Source organism: Chelon labrosus (genome assembly GCF_963514085.1).
Source record: "Chelon labrosus genome assembly, chromosome: 3".
NCBI lineage: Eukaryota > Metazoa > Chordata > Actinopteri > Mugiliformes > Mugilidae > Chelon > Chelon labrosus.
The window spans coordinates 25274675-25291540 of record NC_140339.1 but is presented as its reverse complement, the minus strand read 5'-3'; the positions used below and the strand labels follow the sequence as shown (position 1 = coordinate 25291540).

The window sequence follows — 16866 nt, the reverse complement described above, 5'->3', positions numbered from 1 at the left end:
TCCCCACTAAACAGATGTAGTAAAGTATGAAAGTTTTTTTTTAAAGTGAAGGAAAAAAACACTGGAATTATATTTTCAGGGAATGTTTTTTAATTTGTAGGTTTGATACAAAAAAGGTGATCAAAACATTACACTAGGTGTTAAGATGTGTTACTATGCATGCAAGCACTGAAATCTACAACCATGGTTTTTCTCTTAAAACAAGTAAAAGTCTCAATACGACTGGAGAACCAAGGAAGTACACTTCGGACTTTAGAGATATTTGATGTATACATCTTCAGGTTCACTTTATATTCCTCCAGCTTCTTATACAACTTTGAACAAAAAAACAAAGTCCTTTCGTCGCTCTGCTTCACGCAGAGAGAGTCCACCGGTCTAGGGAGGGGGAAAAACATACTTTTCAAACTCACACTTAAACCAAATATCAACTGTACTGGTCAACATAGAATACACCTCTCAGGTGAGACTTTTGCCCTATGATTTTGGACAACTGCTGCTATTTACACAACTAAAGAACACAAACACAGGTGTTACACATAGCAGCATGAACACTATATCAATGTTGAAGTTGTGCATATTTGGCACCAAACCATATATATTGTCTTTGAACTAGGAAAGTAGGAAACTTAATAGGTTGATGCAGAAAAAAGTCTGGTGACATCATGGGCTGCAGACTTTGAACCGTGTATTGCATTGTGAGACCTTTGCGCTGAAAACTAATTCACTGAGCTTTACCTTATGGACTAATCTGTCAGAAAGGTTTTGGGAAACTTGAAATAGCACTGAGGACCTAAGCATGCAGTAAGTGTTAAAGAGACAGCAGGGGACATTCAAATATACATAAGCAGTCACACACAGAATCGGAGACAATCCCACATAGTCTTATGAACAGTCCATAATTAAGTTAACATTTATCTATAGGGTTGAGGTTTGTTTTAAATGTACATTTAAACAGTGTAAAGCACTGCAAGGCACTCTGTTTATGTTTACAATTTATTTACAAAGTTTTGTGGGTATTTTTAATTTGATAGATGGAATACACTGAGGCAGCTTATTAAAAGACCAGTGTTTTTCACTTCTAAGAGATAGGTTTCATTGAAGGCCTTAGCGCTACACCTTGCATGACCAGGGGTTAAGAGGGTTGAAGATGGTGACTTTATATACAAAATACATCAGTAGTACAATTGCTCAACAATTGTATATCACTATTCTATGGTACTCACTCCGCAGCATCAGGCTTACTAAGCAAGGAAGCTACAGGACGTCACAGAAGGTAGACTAAACAACAATCCCTGTGCCATTCTTTTACATTAACCCCTATTACATTTAAGAATTTCAACTTCTGTTGCAGTCTTGGTGTACTTCAAAACATTAAGGCTCAATATGCTAAGAAAATGATAACAGACCTCACAGCATTTTTTGTCTTACAACAGAAGCACAGGTGGAGTTGGAAACATTAGTAATGACTCATTTCCATTAAATAGTTTCAGTGAGACAGCAAGCATAATACCAGGACTTGGTAGCCCATCACTGAGGACTCTGCCAGAATAATGTGACTGAAAACATTCCTGCTATAACAAGTTAAATTGTCTCCTGTGAAAAGTGTCTATAAAACACATGAAACAGATGTAGGATGTTCGTGTACAGCAAAATCTATGTATAAATTAGTGACAAGCTTACCAAGTTAGCGGTATCGATCTCTGTAATCTCTGTGCCTCTCCCGTTCCCTTTCTCGTTCTCTTTCTCGTGAGCGGTCTTTGTCCCTCTCTCCACCCAAGGAACGCTCTCTGTGTCTCCGAGACATTCCCGCGCCTTCCCAGCCAGAAAAATCGTCTCTATCGCGTTCTCTATCGCGGTCCCTCTCACGGTCTCTATCGCGATCTCTCTCACGCTCTCGTTCTCTGTCACGGCCTCGGTCTCTGTCTCTCTCTTTCTCCCTGGAACGGCTGCTTTTCCTGCAAATAAATAAGAATGCTGTGTGACAAAGACTGATATAGTAATGGTTCCATGACGATTATCTGTATGAACAACATCAGAGTCCTGATGGGTACGTATACAAACCTGTAGCCAAAATTGTTCTGGATAGAGACTAGACAGTCTTTAAGTGAGGTGACCAGAGCTTGGCAGCGTTCATCTCCATACACTCTGGACTGCTTAATGATGGCAATTGCAGTTAGTAGTGTCTCCATGGCCACCCCCATGTCTCCTGCATTAGCAATTGTGGAGATTAGATATTAGAAACAATTTGTTTTAAGATATTAAGGAATTCAAAGCTCCTACGGTTATGAGGTTAGAGTTATGCCATTGTACTCAAGTTAAAAACAATAAACAGTTAGCAGTTAGAGCACCACATTTGCATCAGATACTTTCATTTCAGTTTTCTGAATAATCACATTATTCATATGAACATACCCAGCAGTGAGACTGGTTTAGAGACTAACAAATAAAAACAGCTGCATCCTGTGTAAAACCAACATCCACAAAAAAAAGTAACCGAGCTACAATAGCTTCAGTCAGTATCTAGACAATAATTTTTTTCCTCCACGTTGTTGTTATGTTTCGAAATTGTTTTGGCAGGAATCAATGAACCAAAAGCAACTCTAAGTAACTGTAGAACTACACTGAATAAATGGTCTGAATACAGTACAGCCTTGTATCACATTGCCTCATCACTAATATTTACTTCCAAGTTCCAATGTAAAATGGGAGTGTAAATTCCTGTCCCTTACGCACATACTGTAGCTTAATAGGTTCCTTGTTATTTCTTCCATTTCACAGATTCTGATCATCTGTACTTACCAGTTGTTGCTCCAGACACAGCCTTGGTGATTGCACTGCTGGTAATAGCTCTATTTCTGTTCATTAGCTCCTCAAAATCTCCAGCTGTAGTTTGAGGCGTGTGACTGAAAAATAGAAGGAACATACCGAGGGGCAGAATTAATAAACCATCACCACAAATTACTACTATAAATAACAATATTCTAAGTGCTTTATTATCTGAAAAATTATAAAACATCGCTATCAGGAGCAATAAAAATAAAACAGTGCGCGTTCTGACCTTTGCTGGCTGTAAGCTTTGCTGCTTTGCGCGTCTTGTGCCGGGGGGAAGAATGCAGGATTTATATGCAGACTGGGAGACGGCTGGCTGGGGATGTGGAGGGGAGGAGGAGGGATCAAATGGGGTGGCATGGGTGGAGGGATTGTTGGGGGCATATGCGGGAACGGCGGTGGCGGATGACCAAGAAAAGGGTTCGGTAATGAAGGAAACCGGTTTGCAAGTGGATGTGATGGAAAAAGTGGAGGTAGAGGGGGAGGGCTGGGCTCCTGCGGTAATAATGAGGGAATCTTTTCTGAAGTGTTGGATGATTCCTTTGTGTCTTTGGCATTAACACGCAAGGGTATACCTGTGGAGAACACGTTGTTTTTGTTTTTTTGAATGGAGGATAACAGTAATAGTGACATTTTGCAGTACAATTCAGTAATGTTTTAAACTTGTAGCGATCTTACGTTTATTCGCGATGTCCTCAAACACATTAAGGTTCTGGCGAGTGGCAAAGCGACAGTCTATCCTTTCCCCGTTGAGTTCACATTGGGGCAACTTTTCCAGCAGAATTTTTAGCGACTCTTCTGTGGTTACTACCACTTCTGCATACCTGTAATCATAGCAGAAGTGACAATACATTTATATCCACTAACAATACATTATATCAAGACCTTTATGGTGTATCAAAACACAGGCATCCTTTCTCCCAATAAACAAGTGGGGTTTTTTCTAAGATCATTTGCCAGTACTCACCCTCTTGACTGGCCGTTAACTTTGTTCTCAGCAAACTTGATCTCAGTCAAATCCTTCACACCCAGCCTCTGGGCAATGCACACAAGGTCCTTGTCAGATGTCCACTGCAAAAATGACAGGTTTGGGAAGAGGGAATGATGGAAACGTAGAAGGGTAGTTAGTAACTAATAGTCTTGCTTTGACTGATGTGTGAAGCTGGGTTTATCTAAAATTTGACCAAAATCTTAATGTCAGTTTGTCGCTTGTATTAATAGAGATCCTAGGAGACGCAGCTATTTTACAGCACAACAATTTTGGCAAATCTATGGGCTTTCTACTGTTCATGGTACAGTGTCCCTCCCTGCCTACAGGGGTTGTTGTTATGTTTTTCAGCTTCCTGTACCCTAGACCATAATTGGAGGAGAGCTGTTGACGTCCCCCTCAAAAGGAGCCTTCATGGAGAAGCCGGTCGCTCTCCCTCTTTTCCTGAGACCAACCAAGAGCTGAGCCACTCCAAGTTCCGAGCCTATTGTACACCCACAAGTTTTAATGTCACCACTGCAGTCCAATTTAGTAGGGGTGAGAAATCAGTTTTTTGTTTTCTCTCTGTTTTTGGGAGTCAGGGAAGGATTCCCGTATTTTTTTTGTATGTTATGCACTGGTTTCCCCTAGGCCGGTTGTATCACTACACAACAGTAAAAGTGGAAATGTTTTGTGAGGATGTTTTACCATACAAAACAAAGTGTTGAATGCTCCGCTTGAAATAGACATTTTTGAGAAACATTCTGATAAAACACTTCAAAGGAAGCAGTGCAGCAACCAACACTGTCGGGGAAGAAATTACACTTATAGTTTTTTGGACTCAGTACCTGGAAGGAGAGATTTGAGACGACATTTTGTATACTCGTCATTGTCTAGCGGCATTGTTTTTTCCACTGCTGAAGACAGCCTACACCACCTAGTAGACGTATTAAATAAAAAGAGCCATCTGATTCTCTGTCTAATTAAAGCGATTGTACACTTAATTTGTTCGTTCTGTCCCAAAAGGAGAAGTTTTGTGTTGTGACTCTAGGAAAGATCAAATCTGAGGATATACAGTGAAGCTATGAGTAACATTACTCCACAAATTCTTGTGACAAGGTATAGCAGACCATCTATCACATCTCTTCAACTTAATAATCAGGCACATGGTGGCCAGCTAAAAACTAGGTGCACATTTGAAGAAATTCTGAGAAGCATAGGTGTATTTATGCCATGTCAGGAAAACTGACAACATAGACTATCATTTGATTACCTAAGTCCCAATGTCTGAAATGAGAGGGGATTTATAGACTGATCTCTTTATTTTCTTCTTAAAGGTCTTCTGCACACGCTGCCAATCAGTTCTGCTCATTCTGACAGATTTTCTTGGTTCTGCTTGCAGATCTTGGTGATTTGCAAGCGCAATTAAATCATTTGAAGAGCAGTATTGGGCGACAGAACAACAAACAATCAGCATTAACCAGGAGAGAGGCTGTTACTCACCCAGGGAAAATTTCCAATGTACAGCGACAACCTCCTATGTGAGTTCACTACTTTTTTTGTTGCCACTTGTGTTGATTTACTTCCCTCTTCAGCTGGTGTCTCCTTAGAAAGGGCGACACCGGCAGCATTCTTCTTGTCTTGATTAACTGAGCCGGTCAGAACTGCATCAAAAAGCTCATTTGCTTCAGCAATTCTGACCATATCCTGTGTGGGATAGAAAATACAGACAAATGTATCTTGGTAAACAAAGAAGAAATACGAATCTGTCCCATAGTTTGTGGGATATTCACAGATTGTGGCAGAACATGAAGTTTAAAAAGACAATGCTGACATCCTATTCGATTCAGTGTATTGTCTACTCCAGATACATATCAGTCATGTGCATCCTAATGTTTACTTTATAAAAATACTCTCACCAGATTTTATGAAGCAAAATGCTTCAGTGAGACAGAAAAACGTTTTAAAAAGGTGTCATTTTATTCTAAGCAGATATGAACTATAGTTTTATATAAATGTCAGTAGATACATATATATATCTTAACTTCCTCTTTGGAAACTTAAGACTGACACTACAAACATCATTTGCTCTCAGTTCACACAGATATCAAATGCAAATGTACACTTAAACTCGGACAAAACAAGGCACTAACAACATTACATGAAGTGATCTCACCGATGCATTTGAAAAAAATACGCTCATGTCGGACTCACCTCGTTTTCATTCAGGTCGCCGTATAAATCTATGAGGTCCTCTTTGGCGCTTGGTCCATCTTCTGGTCCTGCTGCAGCCATCCCGTGGGCCTAAGATGGTCAGCTGCTAGCACCGTAGCTTGAGTTTTCGTCTTGATTTTTTCAGGGCGGTTTTCACATGCACACTTTGTAAGTTGTCACTGCATGTCGACAGCAGGTGCACAGAAAATGTTCGACAATTTTCCTCGTTTTCTCCTTGTTTTGCTAGCTGCTAACTGTAACGCTCCGCTGGAGACCGCAGACAATGATGCCGTAGCCAAAACAAAATGTAGCTAACCACATGTAGAACAAGCAAAAACAACGTAAGGGATTGTTCTTTTAATTAACGCTTTGAAAAACATGCTCGGTGTTTCGTGTATGAATGCACACACAAGTTACGGGCTGCTACATGCTCGCTCTTTGATCTGCTAATGCTAATTTTGCTAATCTTTCGGTGCGTGAACATTCCAGTCCGCCGGGGATATTTAACCGGTTTAGAACAACTATCAACATTGGTTCCTACGGCCAAGCCCCCTTTAGGTTCAGGTGTGAGAAACGGATGGGTTTAGCTTTTACATCCATTGCACTATTCCATAACGATACACGTATTAAATACTCACTTTTAATTTTAGATTTTTGTCTTGAATTGTGTTTTTACTGTAGCAAAACATTACCTGACATTACTGTTACCTTAGCAATATGGCGGTATGTGTGCGCCGTTAACAGTCCCCCGACCTGCCGGTGTAATTTTTGTCGGGAACAGGTGTCGTGTCGGAATGAGTTTCCTCGTCGGGATGTGTCCCAACTTGGCACACCCCCCGAAAACAGCGCAATGGCCGCGCGTCGACAGCAAATCTCGTCCACGAACTAGTATATACAGTCAATGTCCACGAATTGTGTTGTTTGTACAACGGTTGTACGGAGAGCGACGACGACCAAGAGTGACGCTGTTCGTGATTTTTTTTCTTCGTGTGGAGTTCTGTTTTGTTGAAGAGGAATGCAATTCTGTTGTTGTGGTTTATGAAAATGACATTGAATCAATTAAACACGATCAGTGACGTGCTTCTCTGTGAAGAGATCATTCATTCATTCATTCATTCATTCATCTGTAACCGCTTGTCCTGTGAAGGGTCGTGCCCACTTTGACAGTATATCGTGTTTTTAATTTAAGGATGTACTTATTTGCATAAACATGCATTTATACTCCAAATATCTGATTATACCACATTGCCTCATCACTGATATTATTAATTTGAACACATTCTGACTGCTAGTATCTTGACTCTCAGAATGTGTTCCCCAGTCTAAACCTTTATAATCCAAATGCTTGCTTCACGTTGCCTTATCACTGACGGTATTCATTACAACATGGTGAAAATGTGTCTGACAACCATGATTGATTTCCTGCAGTAAAAGTTTTTAAGGTTTTGTATGAACTGTGTGAAACTGATAAGATTTCAGAGTCAGGATCGAATGTGGTCCTGCCAGTAGACGTTCAGTGCACTAAGGTTTTCCTCTGGTGTCAATCTACAGAGACAATATCTGCTAGCAGTTGAAGTTTGGACTGTCTGAAGTTGTTCTATTTTCTTATTGTTCAATCAGGTAAAACCCTCTGTCTGATAAGTATGTGGAGAACCATGCCTCTGAAATGGCTGACCGCAAGCCGTGCGCGTGTCTCGGATGGACTCTGACAGAGGTGTGCGGTACCGTTTCCGCTATCAGTCTGACTTGGGGGTTCCGGATCCAGACTGAGCCACTTTCACGAGTGTCTCTTCCTCTTCTCCGTTGTCACCGTCGTTATTTTTGAACTTCTTTATTTCATCATGGATTCTACAGTGAAGTTGTTCTCTACATGGTTTCTGACTGAAGTTTTTTTCTGACGGTACGATCTGAACATGACAGTAATACCGTTCAAGGTAAGACATTAAAACGCTGCTAATAAGGTTTTCTTACAAGAGTTAAGTTACAGAAACGGAATGACAGTCTACAGAGCTTCAGCAGATCTGTTATCATGTCTGAGATTATTCATAGGTTTCGACAAAATGTTGAGTTTCTAAGATGATATATTTGCATAAGATACAGGATGAAAGTGTGTCGTTATTATAGATATGTTTATGTTGCGCTGCCACAGTGGAAAAAAGATTCAGTATCCGGCTCATTGAACCTTGTGCTGTTCTTCATGTTTTTTTTAGTTGTTCCTAAAGTGTTTTTGTGTGTGTGCCTGTGTCCTGCTGGGGATGGCTGCCTGCTGCCATCAAGGAGTGTCATTGCTATGGGGTGGGGGTGTCTGGTCCGGTCTAGGTGGTACATGTATAAGTAACATCCACACCAGTGAATGCCAGGTCCAAAAGTTTCCCAACAGAACAATGAATTGTTACAAGATGGTCAATGTTATTCACTTCTCCTGTCAGTGGTCATGATGTTGTGGCTGATCGGTGTGTATATCTGCATGCAATGCTGTGTTCCACTGTGGATGCTCTGCTGCTAATTTTCATGCAGCCTAGGTTTGATGAGCTGAGGATATTACTGAGCTGCACATTCTGTGTGAAAGAGATGTCTTCAATCTGTTTATACAGAATCAATAGAGATGAATTCAGCTGACATGAAATGTTAACTCTCTGTTTGTTGTTGATTTAAAGTTAATGATTGTGTCTTCCAGGGTCAGAGGTCATCAGAGTATTTGAAGGTAGTGACGTCATCTTACCGTGTTCCCTCAAGGAGAGTGTTGTACAACATCTCTTTGACTGGAGGAAAGATGAACAGAAGAAGGATGTGTTCATGTACGATGCTGGTCTTCATTATAATAGCGGTCTACCAGGTCAAGATGATCAGTTCAGAGGACGGGTCTCACATTTTCCAGAACAGCTTAAGTTTGGTAACGCCTCCATAAAGATTAATAACACAAAGATCACGGACAGTGGAGACTACACCTGTGATTTTCCACGTCTTGTTCCAAGACAAGCATTCAACATCAAGCTTGTCGTTGGTGAGTTCTAACTCTTAATTCCTGATACCAGTGGTTCTCATATAAAAGCCAGAAGGTGGAGCAGCATTAACTAATGAAGACTACTAGTTCATTAAAAGCCTCTCATATAAGCCAGAGGCCACGTTCTCTCAGCCACTGAGGTGAAGACATATTCAGGTTGTTATCTAGGTATTTATTATTATTTTGTCTCTCGTCTACTGGATTCAAAATTGATGTAGTGATAATTATTTAAAGTGTGGTTAAACAACAAGCACAGTTTTAAATCACATGTTTTTCAGATCAGGAGAAACCTCTGATGAGTCACTAATCTGAACATCTGTAATGTGTGTGCTACAACTCTGTAGGTCTCAGTATCAGTCAGACACTTTGATGCTGAATGTTGGTTTGAGTTGATCACTTTACCCTGAGTTAATCTTTGATTTAGTTTCTATAGCCATAAATACACAATGAATATTCAGATATATTAACTCAGATCTTCAGGTCTTTATGTTAGAGGTAGAAATGTTGATGTTGTAGTGGACACTGATGTCTGCACTGATGTCTACATCTGTAGTGTTGATCAAACAGAAACAGGACGACGTCTGAATTTATTCAGGAGAAAGTTTTCTATCAAACGTTTGGTTGGTACTTGACTTGATAAGACATACCTAACTACATGAACACACTATCATTCTTTACTCTGGTTAAATTAAACTGAGACGACTTGATGCAATGTTTTTATGTCTTTAATGTTTCAATGCATTTACAAAGAGATATGAACACAAAAGTACATTTCTAATGTTTTAACAATCATTTATAACTTTGTCTGATTCCTCTGTTCTCAGGTTCTGTTCCCAAACCCACCGTCACAATATTTAATGTGACAGATTCTGGGGTTCAGCTGAAGTGTGCGGTTCAAGGAGCTTTTCCAAAGCCAGAGCTACGGTGGCAGGACAGTGACGGAAACATCCTTCATGCTGAGGAGGCTAAGATCTCAGAGAGAGACGGCTGCTACGACATCACCCTCCAAACTACTGTGACCTCCACCAGAACCAACTGCTTCCAGTGTGTGGTCCAACAGAAGGACTTGAACCATGAGACTGGTTCTAACATCACTGTGTCTGGTGAAATTCCCTCTAGTCTTTAATAATTATACACGTACAGCTTTAATCAGTCTGTTAAACATTTATATTCTCAGTGTCATGAAAAGGTTTTGTCTCATGTCTTTCAGAGAAACTGTTTGTGAACCTGTGCAGAAAAGTGACCAATGAAGGGTTGCTGACTGGAATGATGTTGTGTGTTGTATTCGTGGCTGCAGTTCTAGTTTTGGTTATGTTTATGTGGATCAAACTAAATTCGATTAGAGGTGAGTTAAATCATTTGTATGAACGTGTCCAGTTTGTTCAGTCACCATCATGTTATTTACTTTGTAATGTTCTTATGTCCAGAGTCTTGTTCTTTTCTCAGATATGAACCATGTTTGCTTCTGGCTGCTATGTTTTAGGACATGTTGGAAAATATAAATAATAATAGGACCCAGAAAGAGGTTAGCCTAGCTTAGAATGAAGTCGGGTGACGTTCTTCTGCTAAAGCTAGGCTAATCTCCTCTCTCCTCCTACTTAATGCACTCTAAACTGATGTGGACTCTCCATCTAAACGTCTGTATCACTGGAGATTTTACATCTAATGTGAAATCTTTCTTTTATTTAATTGATGCCCTGTCCTGCTCTCAGTGTTCATTGTTAACAGTAAAGTCTTGAGTCCAACAGCTTCTTTAGGTGGTATGATGTGTTTAAGTTGGATGTTTATCTTTATTCTCTTCTAGCTGTTACTGCTGGAAGTTAAAATCACCACGTTATTAAATGTGAGGCTTCACTGGTTCATGATGTTTAGTCGACTCAGATTCAGACTGATCCTTGACTGGACAAATGCTTCCATCAGTCTCTGTTATTAACAGTTTGAAAACGTTTCAAAGATCAGATTAAGATAAATGGAAGAGCTCCACAGACAATAAAAGATTATGCTTTATGTGATAGAAAATCTGTTTTCTCCTTTGCAGAGAGAGAGAAAGATGATGATCCTGAAACTCAGAAGCCACTCAGTTCTACTCATGTTTGAGGATAATACAACTCAACATTACAATCTGCAGCCAAGTCATCATCACTTCTCTTCTCAGTGGAAAGAATAATAACCAAAGGATAGTCAATAATAGTTAATCCTTTGGTTAAATAGGGAATAAAGTATTTTAGAGTTTTATCAAGTCGACTTCCAGAATCTCAGGGGATCAGATCAAACAGTCTTGTCATTATTGTAGTTTGAAGTGATGAGGAAGCTATGCTGTATTTTTTTGTTTTTATTTCTCATCAGGTCAGAAAGTCATGGAGGTTTGTTCTTTGCAGTGCCTTCAATGCTGTAAATATTTTATATGAAGCTATGCTGGCATCTGTCTTTGTTTTCCTTATTGGAGTTTGAGCCTTTTGAACGTGTGTTTTCACATTGTCATATTTTATTCCTGGTGTAGAGATTCTGATGAGGTTGTACAAATGAACTGAGCAGATGTTTAGAGTTTAAAATAATATATATTTGTATTAAATGGGACACAAAACAAAAATCTATATACACAGTCTTGTAAATATTGTGTAGATAGATTTTAGTTTTCCTATTTTATTTTTATTGTTTGTTATGTATTATGTTTAGTATGCTGAGTGTCTGTACATTGAAATCTGGTATTAATAAATTATCTATCTATCTATGTATCTATTGATCCCAAATGGGGGAATTCTTTCTCATAGTATATGCATTGAACATAGTTCAGTAGTGGAGTCTATCCCAGCTGTCACTGGGACGAGAGGCGGGGTCCACGCTGGCTAACACAGAGAGACACTTGCAACATAACCAGCATGTCTTTGGTTGGTGGGAGGCACAGACACAGGAAGAACATGCAAACTGCACATGGCATCAGTCGGCCCATGGATTAGAACCCAGAACCTTCTTCCTGTGAGGCATCAGTGCTAACCACCACACCACTGTGCCGTCCCTCCTCAGAGTTATAAAACAAAATGAAATGAACAAAGTCATTCTTGTTGTAGCTGGTGAAGGTGGAGCTCTCTAACTATAGCTGAGTGCAGTATTTGATGATGCATCTAAAGATGGTGGGAGCGTGTGGATTGATGCATTTAACAAAAATAAAATAACTTCTATGATTACTACTATGTCTCCCTAGGTCTCTCCAGGTCTCACCAGGTCTCACCATGTCTCTCTGTCTCTCCAGGTCTCTCCATGTCTTACCATGTCTCATCTTTTCATGAAATAAACCCTTATTTTTGTGTCTCTGTCTCTACTTGATGAATTGTGATCAGCTAGATAGAAGATCATCATTAGTAAATCGTTTCATTACCAAAATAATATGAACTCCCAACCATTTCTGGTCAAATCAAATGATTTTACAGATTATATTCCTGTGGTTTAATCCCATATCCAACACTTTAGCGCCCCCTGGTGTCTGAAACGCATATTCCCTCCACGTTGTGTCAGTTCCAGTCAAACCTTTATTTCCTTCACACACTCAACGTTACCTTCATTTATTGAGGGCTGTTTCACTGAGAGCAATGTTCAGACGGATTAATGCGGGATGTCCGATGTAGGAACACATGTACAGGTGTCGTATTGTTTTTATTGTTTTTATTGTTTATTTGGATCCCCATTAGCTGCAGCAGAACTCTGGGCTATTCTTCCTGGGGTCCGACATATAATACAATACAAGAAAAAAAAAAAAAAAGTGCTTAAAATCGTATTTTAAGCACTAGAGTGATGGCTCCTAACAACTTATGGAAGAAATGTCATTATGTGACTTTTTCAAGGTTTGATCTCTTCCTGCTACGCTTTTTACATGTTAACAAGGCACAATGGATATTAACGTCATGACGACCCTGCTGTGACGGAGACATCAGCTGTTTGTGTTTCTCAGCATCATCACCACACCCTCCTCAGAGTGCAGCAGCAGCAGCAGTAGCAGCAGCAGCAACATGATGCCAGCCGGTTTGCTAATTTTGGCTCTCTCTGCAGTCTGTGATGGCATCCTCCCTGAGATAGTGCACTCGGGCGTCAGTCACATCCTGCAGGAAAATTCCGACCCGGGACAAACGGAGCTGGACCGCATGTTTGTGGAAGTGGAGCAGCTCCCAGAGGAGCCGCAGCAAAAGCCAGAGGATGCGTTTCAGCAAGTGAGCAGCCAGTTGCAACTCTCAGTTATCATGTGTTTACGTGACACAGCACTATTTCACTGCTTATTACTGAGAACAGACGTAGATTAAAACACTTTTCTCTGGAGTGAAATCTAAGAAAGCTAAGAGACATTGGAGTGAGCTAGAATATGATAATTATTTCTTAATGCACATGAAGTCTTGTCACTGATCCTCTGCTAAATCCTCCTAGACAAACAACGGCACTGTCAGCCCTCCTCCTAATAACCCTTATCCTAATGAAACGACCTCTAATACAGTGGCTGATAACGGATCTGTCCAGTCCTCAGAGGACCAGGTAGGCTTTTAAACAACTGGCAAAATGAGCTGTTTGTTTCCTCTTGTGAATTAAACTTAACCGGTGTCCCACCTTCACACAGGAGACAAACAACATCACCACATCCGTCCAGCCCAGTGACCCGGGGAACAGTATCCATCGTGTAAGTTTACCTGCAGCATTTTAGTGATGCACAGTCTAGTGTAAAGTCAAATATTTAAAGGGAATTCACGCTGCTCAGTCTGAATTTCTCAACAGCTGAAAATGTGTGAATGTCTGCGCCATCAGCGCCGCTGACTTGGCGTTATGTCTGCAAGAGAATAAGTGTGTGCCATGCATTTTAATGTTCTAACTAAAAATTGGAAACTAAAGTTGGAAAAATGCAAATATCTGCAGCTGATGTGTCAAGTGAATCTATCAAAATGATGACTGTGCAAAACAGTGACTAAATAAATGGTTATGTGTTCTTTTGCTGCTTCGATCCAGAACATCTTTTCCTTGCAATCACACAAGTTTAGAAACGCTGGTTGTTCACAATATGACACAATGTCTAAACTCAATTCAAAGGATGACTTTCTCTACTTAATTTACTTCACTGGCAGTGTTACAGTGTAAGTAAGACAGCAGTTAAAACATTTTCCTGCACTAACTTGATGTGGATCTTGGATTTGTAGTGAATGTCTTGTTATCTTCCTTCTTTTACTATATGTTGTAAATTAACACAAGGGGTGGCTTGTCTAGTTAGAGGTGATACAAATAAAGCCAGAGGAGCCCCATCTATCTTCCTAAATATGCTGCAGTCTTTTTTTCTCCTTGTTTGTCTGCAAATAAGCAGCTGCAACCTCCAAGTGTTACACAGACCGATCAGACAAAACATTATGACCACCTTCCTAATATTGTGTAGGTCTCCCTTGTGCCTCAAAAACAGTTGTGACTTATCAGATAATGGACATGGGCCTTCTCAGGGTGTCCTGTGGTGTCTGACAACAGAATGTTGTTAGTGGGGGCCTTTGGGTCCTATGGGTTGAGGGGAGGGGCCTCTGTGGATCATCCCAGTTTTTTTTTGTTTTTTTTTAGTTGTTCCTAAACCGTTTTTGTGTGTGTGCCTGTGTCAGGCTGCATCCTGCTGGGGATGGCCTTCCATCAAGGAGTGTCATTGCTATGGGGTGGGGGTGCCTGGTCTGGTCTAGGTGGGTGGTACATGTCTAAGTAACATCCACATGAATGCCAGGTCCAGTTTCCCAGCAGAACATTGAACTGTCACAAGATGGTCAGTGTTATTAATGTTTCCTGTCAGTGGTTATAATTTTATGCCTGATTGGTGTATTTCATTTGATGTTTTTCACTCTGGACAGATTACTGTGATCCTAATGTTTATCAAGTCGAGAGTTTGATAGTAGGCCATCACCTTAATTAATACTTATGAAGTTAGAAGACTGGTTGGAAAAGATCAAGCCCCCTTGTGTAATTCTTCCTCTCTCCTTTCTTCAGGGATGCATCAACGATGACGACTGTGGGAGGGGGAGGTATTGCCTTCACGACACACACAATTCCAAGTGTCTGCAATGTAAATCAACTGATGTGGTAAGTGAACTTACAGTAAGCTGCCCTGTTACTAGTGCCTTCACTATTGTGGTTCATTATCTCCAAAATGGACCATTTCAAGGATGTGTCGCTTTCAAGTACACACACACTCTCCCAGGTTACTGAGGTTTCATGCTGACTGCATTGCAGTGTGTCCACAAGTGTAACTGGAGTGTGTGAGCAGTCCGTCATATGAGCTTCACATGAAAGGACAAGCACGTGCCAAGGTTAAATGAGAGCTCTTTGCGTCTCCCAGAGAGCATCTCGATAGAACAAAAATAATAATGAGTCTTCTCATCGCTCTGGTTTTATTTACAACTCACTTATTACTCTAGTGCTGAATCTGTAGCCTCCACTGGATGAATTGGTCTTAGTCTAACGGAGTATAAAGCAACGCCAGGGGATGAAGACACTGGCAGGCTGCCAAAGAAGGTTACAGCGTCCAGGGACAATCAATACACTGAGTGCAGGGTGTGTGTCTTGTCAAAGTCTCTGCACTGAAAAACTGTGAGTGGAAATAACCAGAACATTATTCGTCAGGTCCTCACATTTTCAATTCATTCAGAGTGTTAAGTTATTGAATTCTTCACTCTGCTATCGGAGACCAGTTGACCTGCCGATCACATTTATACTGAAGCAGACTCAGAGCTTATTCATTTCATTAATGCTTTGGTGAGTCTCAGCTGTGTTCAAGTCTGCTGAATTGTTTGCAGAAAATGCTCCTCAGTAAATGGTTATTCTTTCAGCCCTGCACCAGGGATGAGCAGTGCTGTGGTGAACAGCTGTGTGTCTGGGGCCAGTGCAGCCCAAATGCAACAAAAGGAGAGGCTGGCAGCACCTGCCAGTACCAGACTGACTGCAACCCAGACCTCTGCTGTGCAATACATAAAGGTACAGTACATTGTGCTCTGTGCTTCTGTGTATGAGTCAGTCTCTACTACCTCTAAGAAAATGTCTTTCTTTTCTGTGTTCAGTCCTGCTCTTCTCCGTTTGTTCGGCCAAGCCCATTGAGCGTGAACGCTGCTTTGGTGCGTCCAACCACCTGATGGAGCTGTTGTCGTGGGACATAAGGAGTGACGGACCCAGGAAACATTGTCCCTGTTCAGGAGATCTCCACTGCCAGCATCTGGGGTGAGTACGGCTCACTTAACAGCACAGCAAGTCTTAAATATCTTCTAATGTTTCTTCAAATACAGTATATGTGATATTAAAGCTTTAACTAAAATACTACAATGTGATCCTGTTTTGACAGGCGAGGATCCATGTGCCTTAAAAGAGAGGACTCGAGTGAAGAGAACCTGACGGACACTCTGTACTCAGAGATAGACTACATCATCTAACAGCTTTAATTCACATTGCCGGGTAAACAGCTAGACAGACTTCTGCAATGACTCCTGAGCTTTTTTTGCAAAGGGTGTCACACTTTTTTTGCAAGCTTAATCCAAAACTGTAAAGCGTAAGAGCATGGGAAATGGATGAAAAAACACTTATTTCAACAGCTGTACAACTGAGCTTTGCAATCCTTAAATCTTGAAGAAAACGTACGTATATATAAATATTGCTAACACTATGCAAGAAACTAAACATCTGCTGCATTTCCATGTTCTTTTGTAAACTTTAATCCTATCTAATGCTAAACCCGGAAATGTAACCACAGCACGCTAATACTGTAGACTGCTCACTGATGATCACATGATCTGTATCACGCTGCCATCAGATGATGCTACATTTAGTAGCAGCACTTTAATAACCTGAGTAACAAACAGACTCT

The 16866-nt window shown here is 40.6% G+C and overlaps 3 protein-coding genes across 3 annotated transcripts; 2 read left to right on the top strand and 1 right to left on the bottom strand.

The window, feature by feature from the left end:
* Positions 1–50: 50 nt before the first annotated feature.
* Positions 51–6560, bottom strand: LOC311486047 (cleavage and polyadenylation specificity factor subunit 7-like). The gene is made up of 9 exons (XM_084541803.1): positions 6011–6560; positions 5300–5503; positions 3797–3900; positions 3508–3653; positions 3059–3404; positions 2800–2903; positions 2062–2206; positions 1681–1955; positions 51–375 (listed from the first exon to the last, which is right to left on the bottom strand). Exons 1-8 carry the CDS (start codon positions 6089–6091, stop codon positions 1685–1687), a joined length of 1401 nt encoding a protein of 466 aa, XP_084397929.1. The 5' UTR covers positions 6092–6560; the 3' UTR covers positions 51–375; positions 1681–1684.
* Positions 6561–7676: 1116 nt separating this feature from the next.
* LOC311486154 (butyrophilin-like protein 2) lies at positions 7677–10140 on the top strand (the record flags this gene model as incomplete). Its single annotated transcript, XM_084541915.1, has 3 exons — positions 7677–7731; positions 8688–9014; positions 9839–10140. The coding sequence occupies 3 exons, from the start codon at positions 7677–7679 to the stop codon at positions 10138–10140; spliced, it is 684 nt and encodes a 227-aa protein (XP_084398041.1).
* A 2661-nt stretch (positions 10141–12801) lies between these two features.
* Positions 12802–16465, top strand: dkk3a (dickkopf WNT signaling pathway inhibitor 3a). Its single transcript, XM_084541914.1, has 6 exons — positions 12802–13216; positions 13428–13532; positions 13615–13674; positions 15761–15986; positions 16070–16226; positions 16348–16465. Exons 1-6 carry the CDS (start codon positions 13019–13021, stop codon positions 16433–16435), a joined length of 834 nt encoding a protein of 277 aa, XP_084398040.1. The 5' UTR covers positions 12802–13018; the 3' UTR covers positions 16436–16465.
* The last annotated feature ends 401 nt before the right edge of the window (positions 16466–16866 follow it).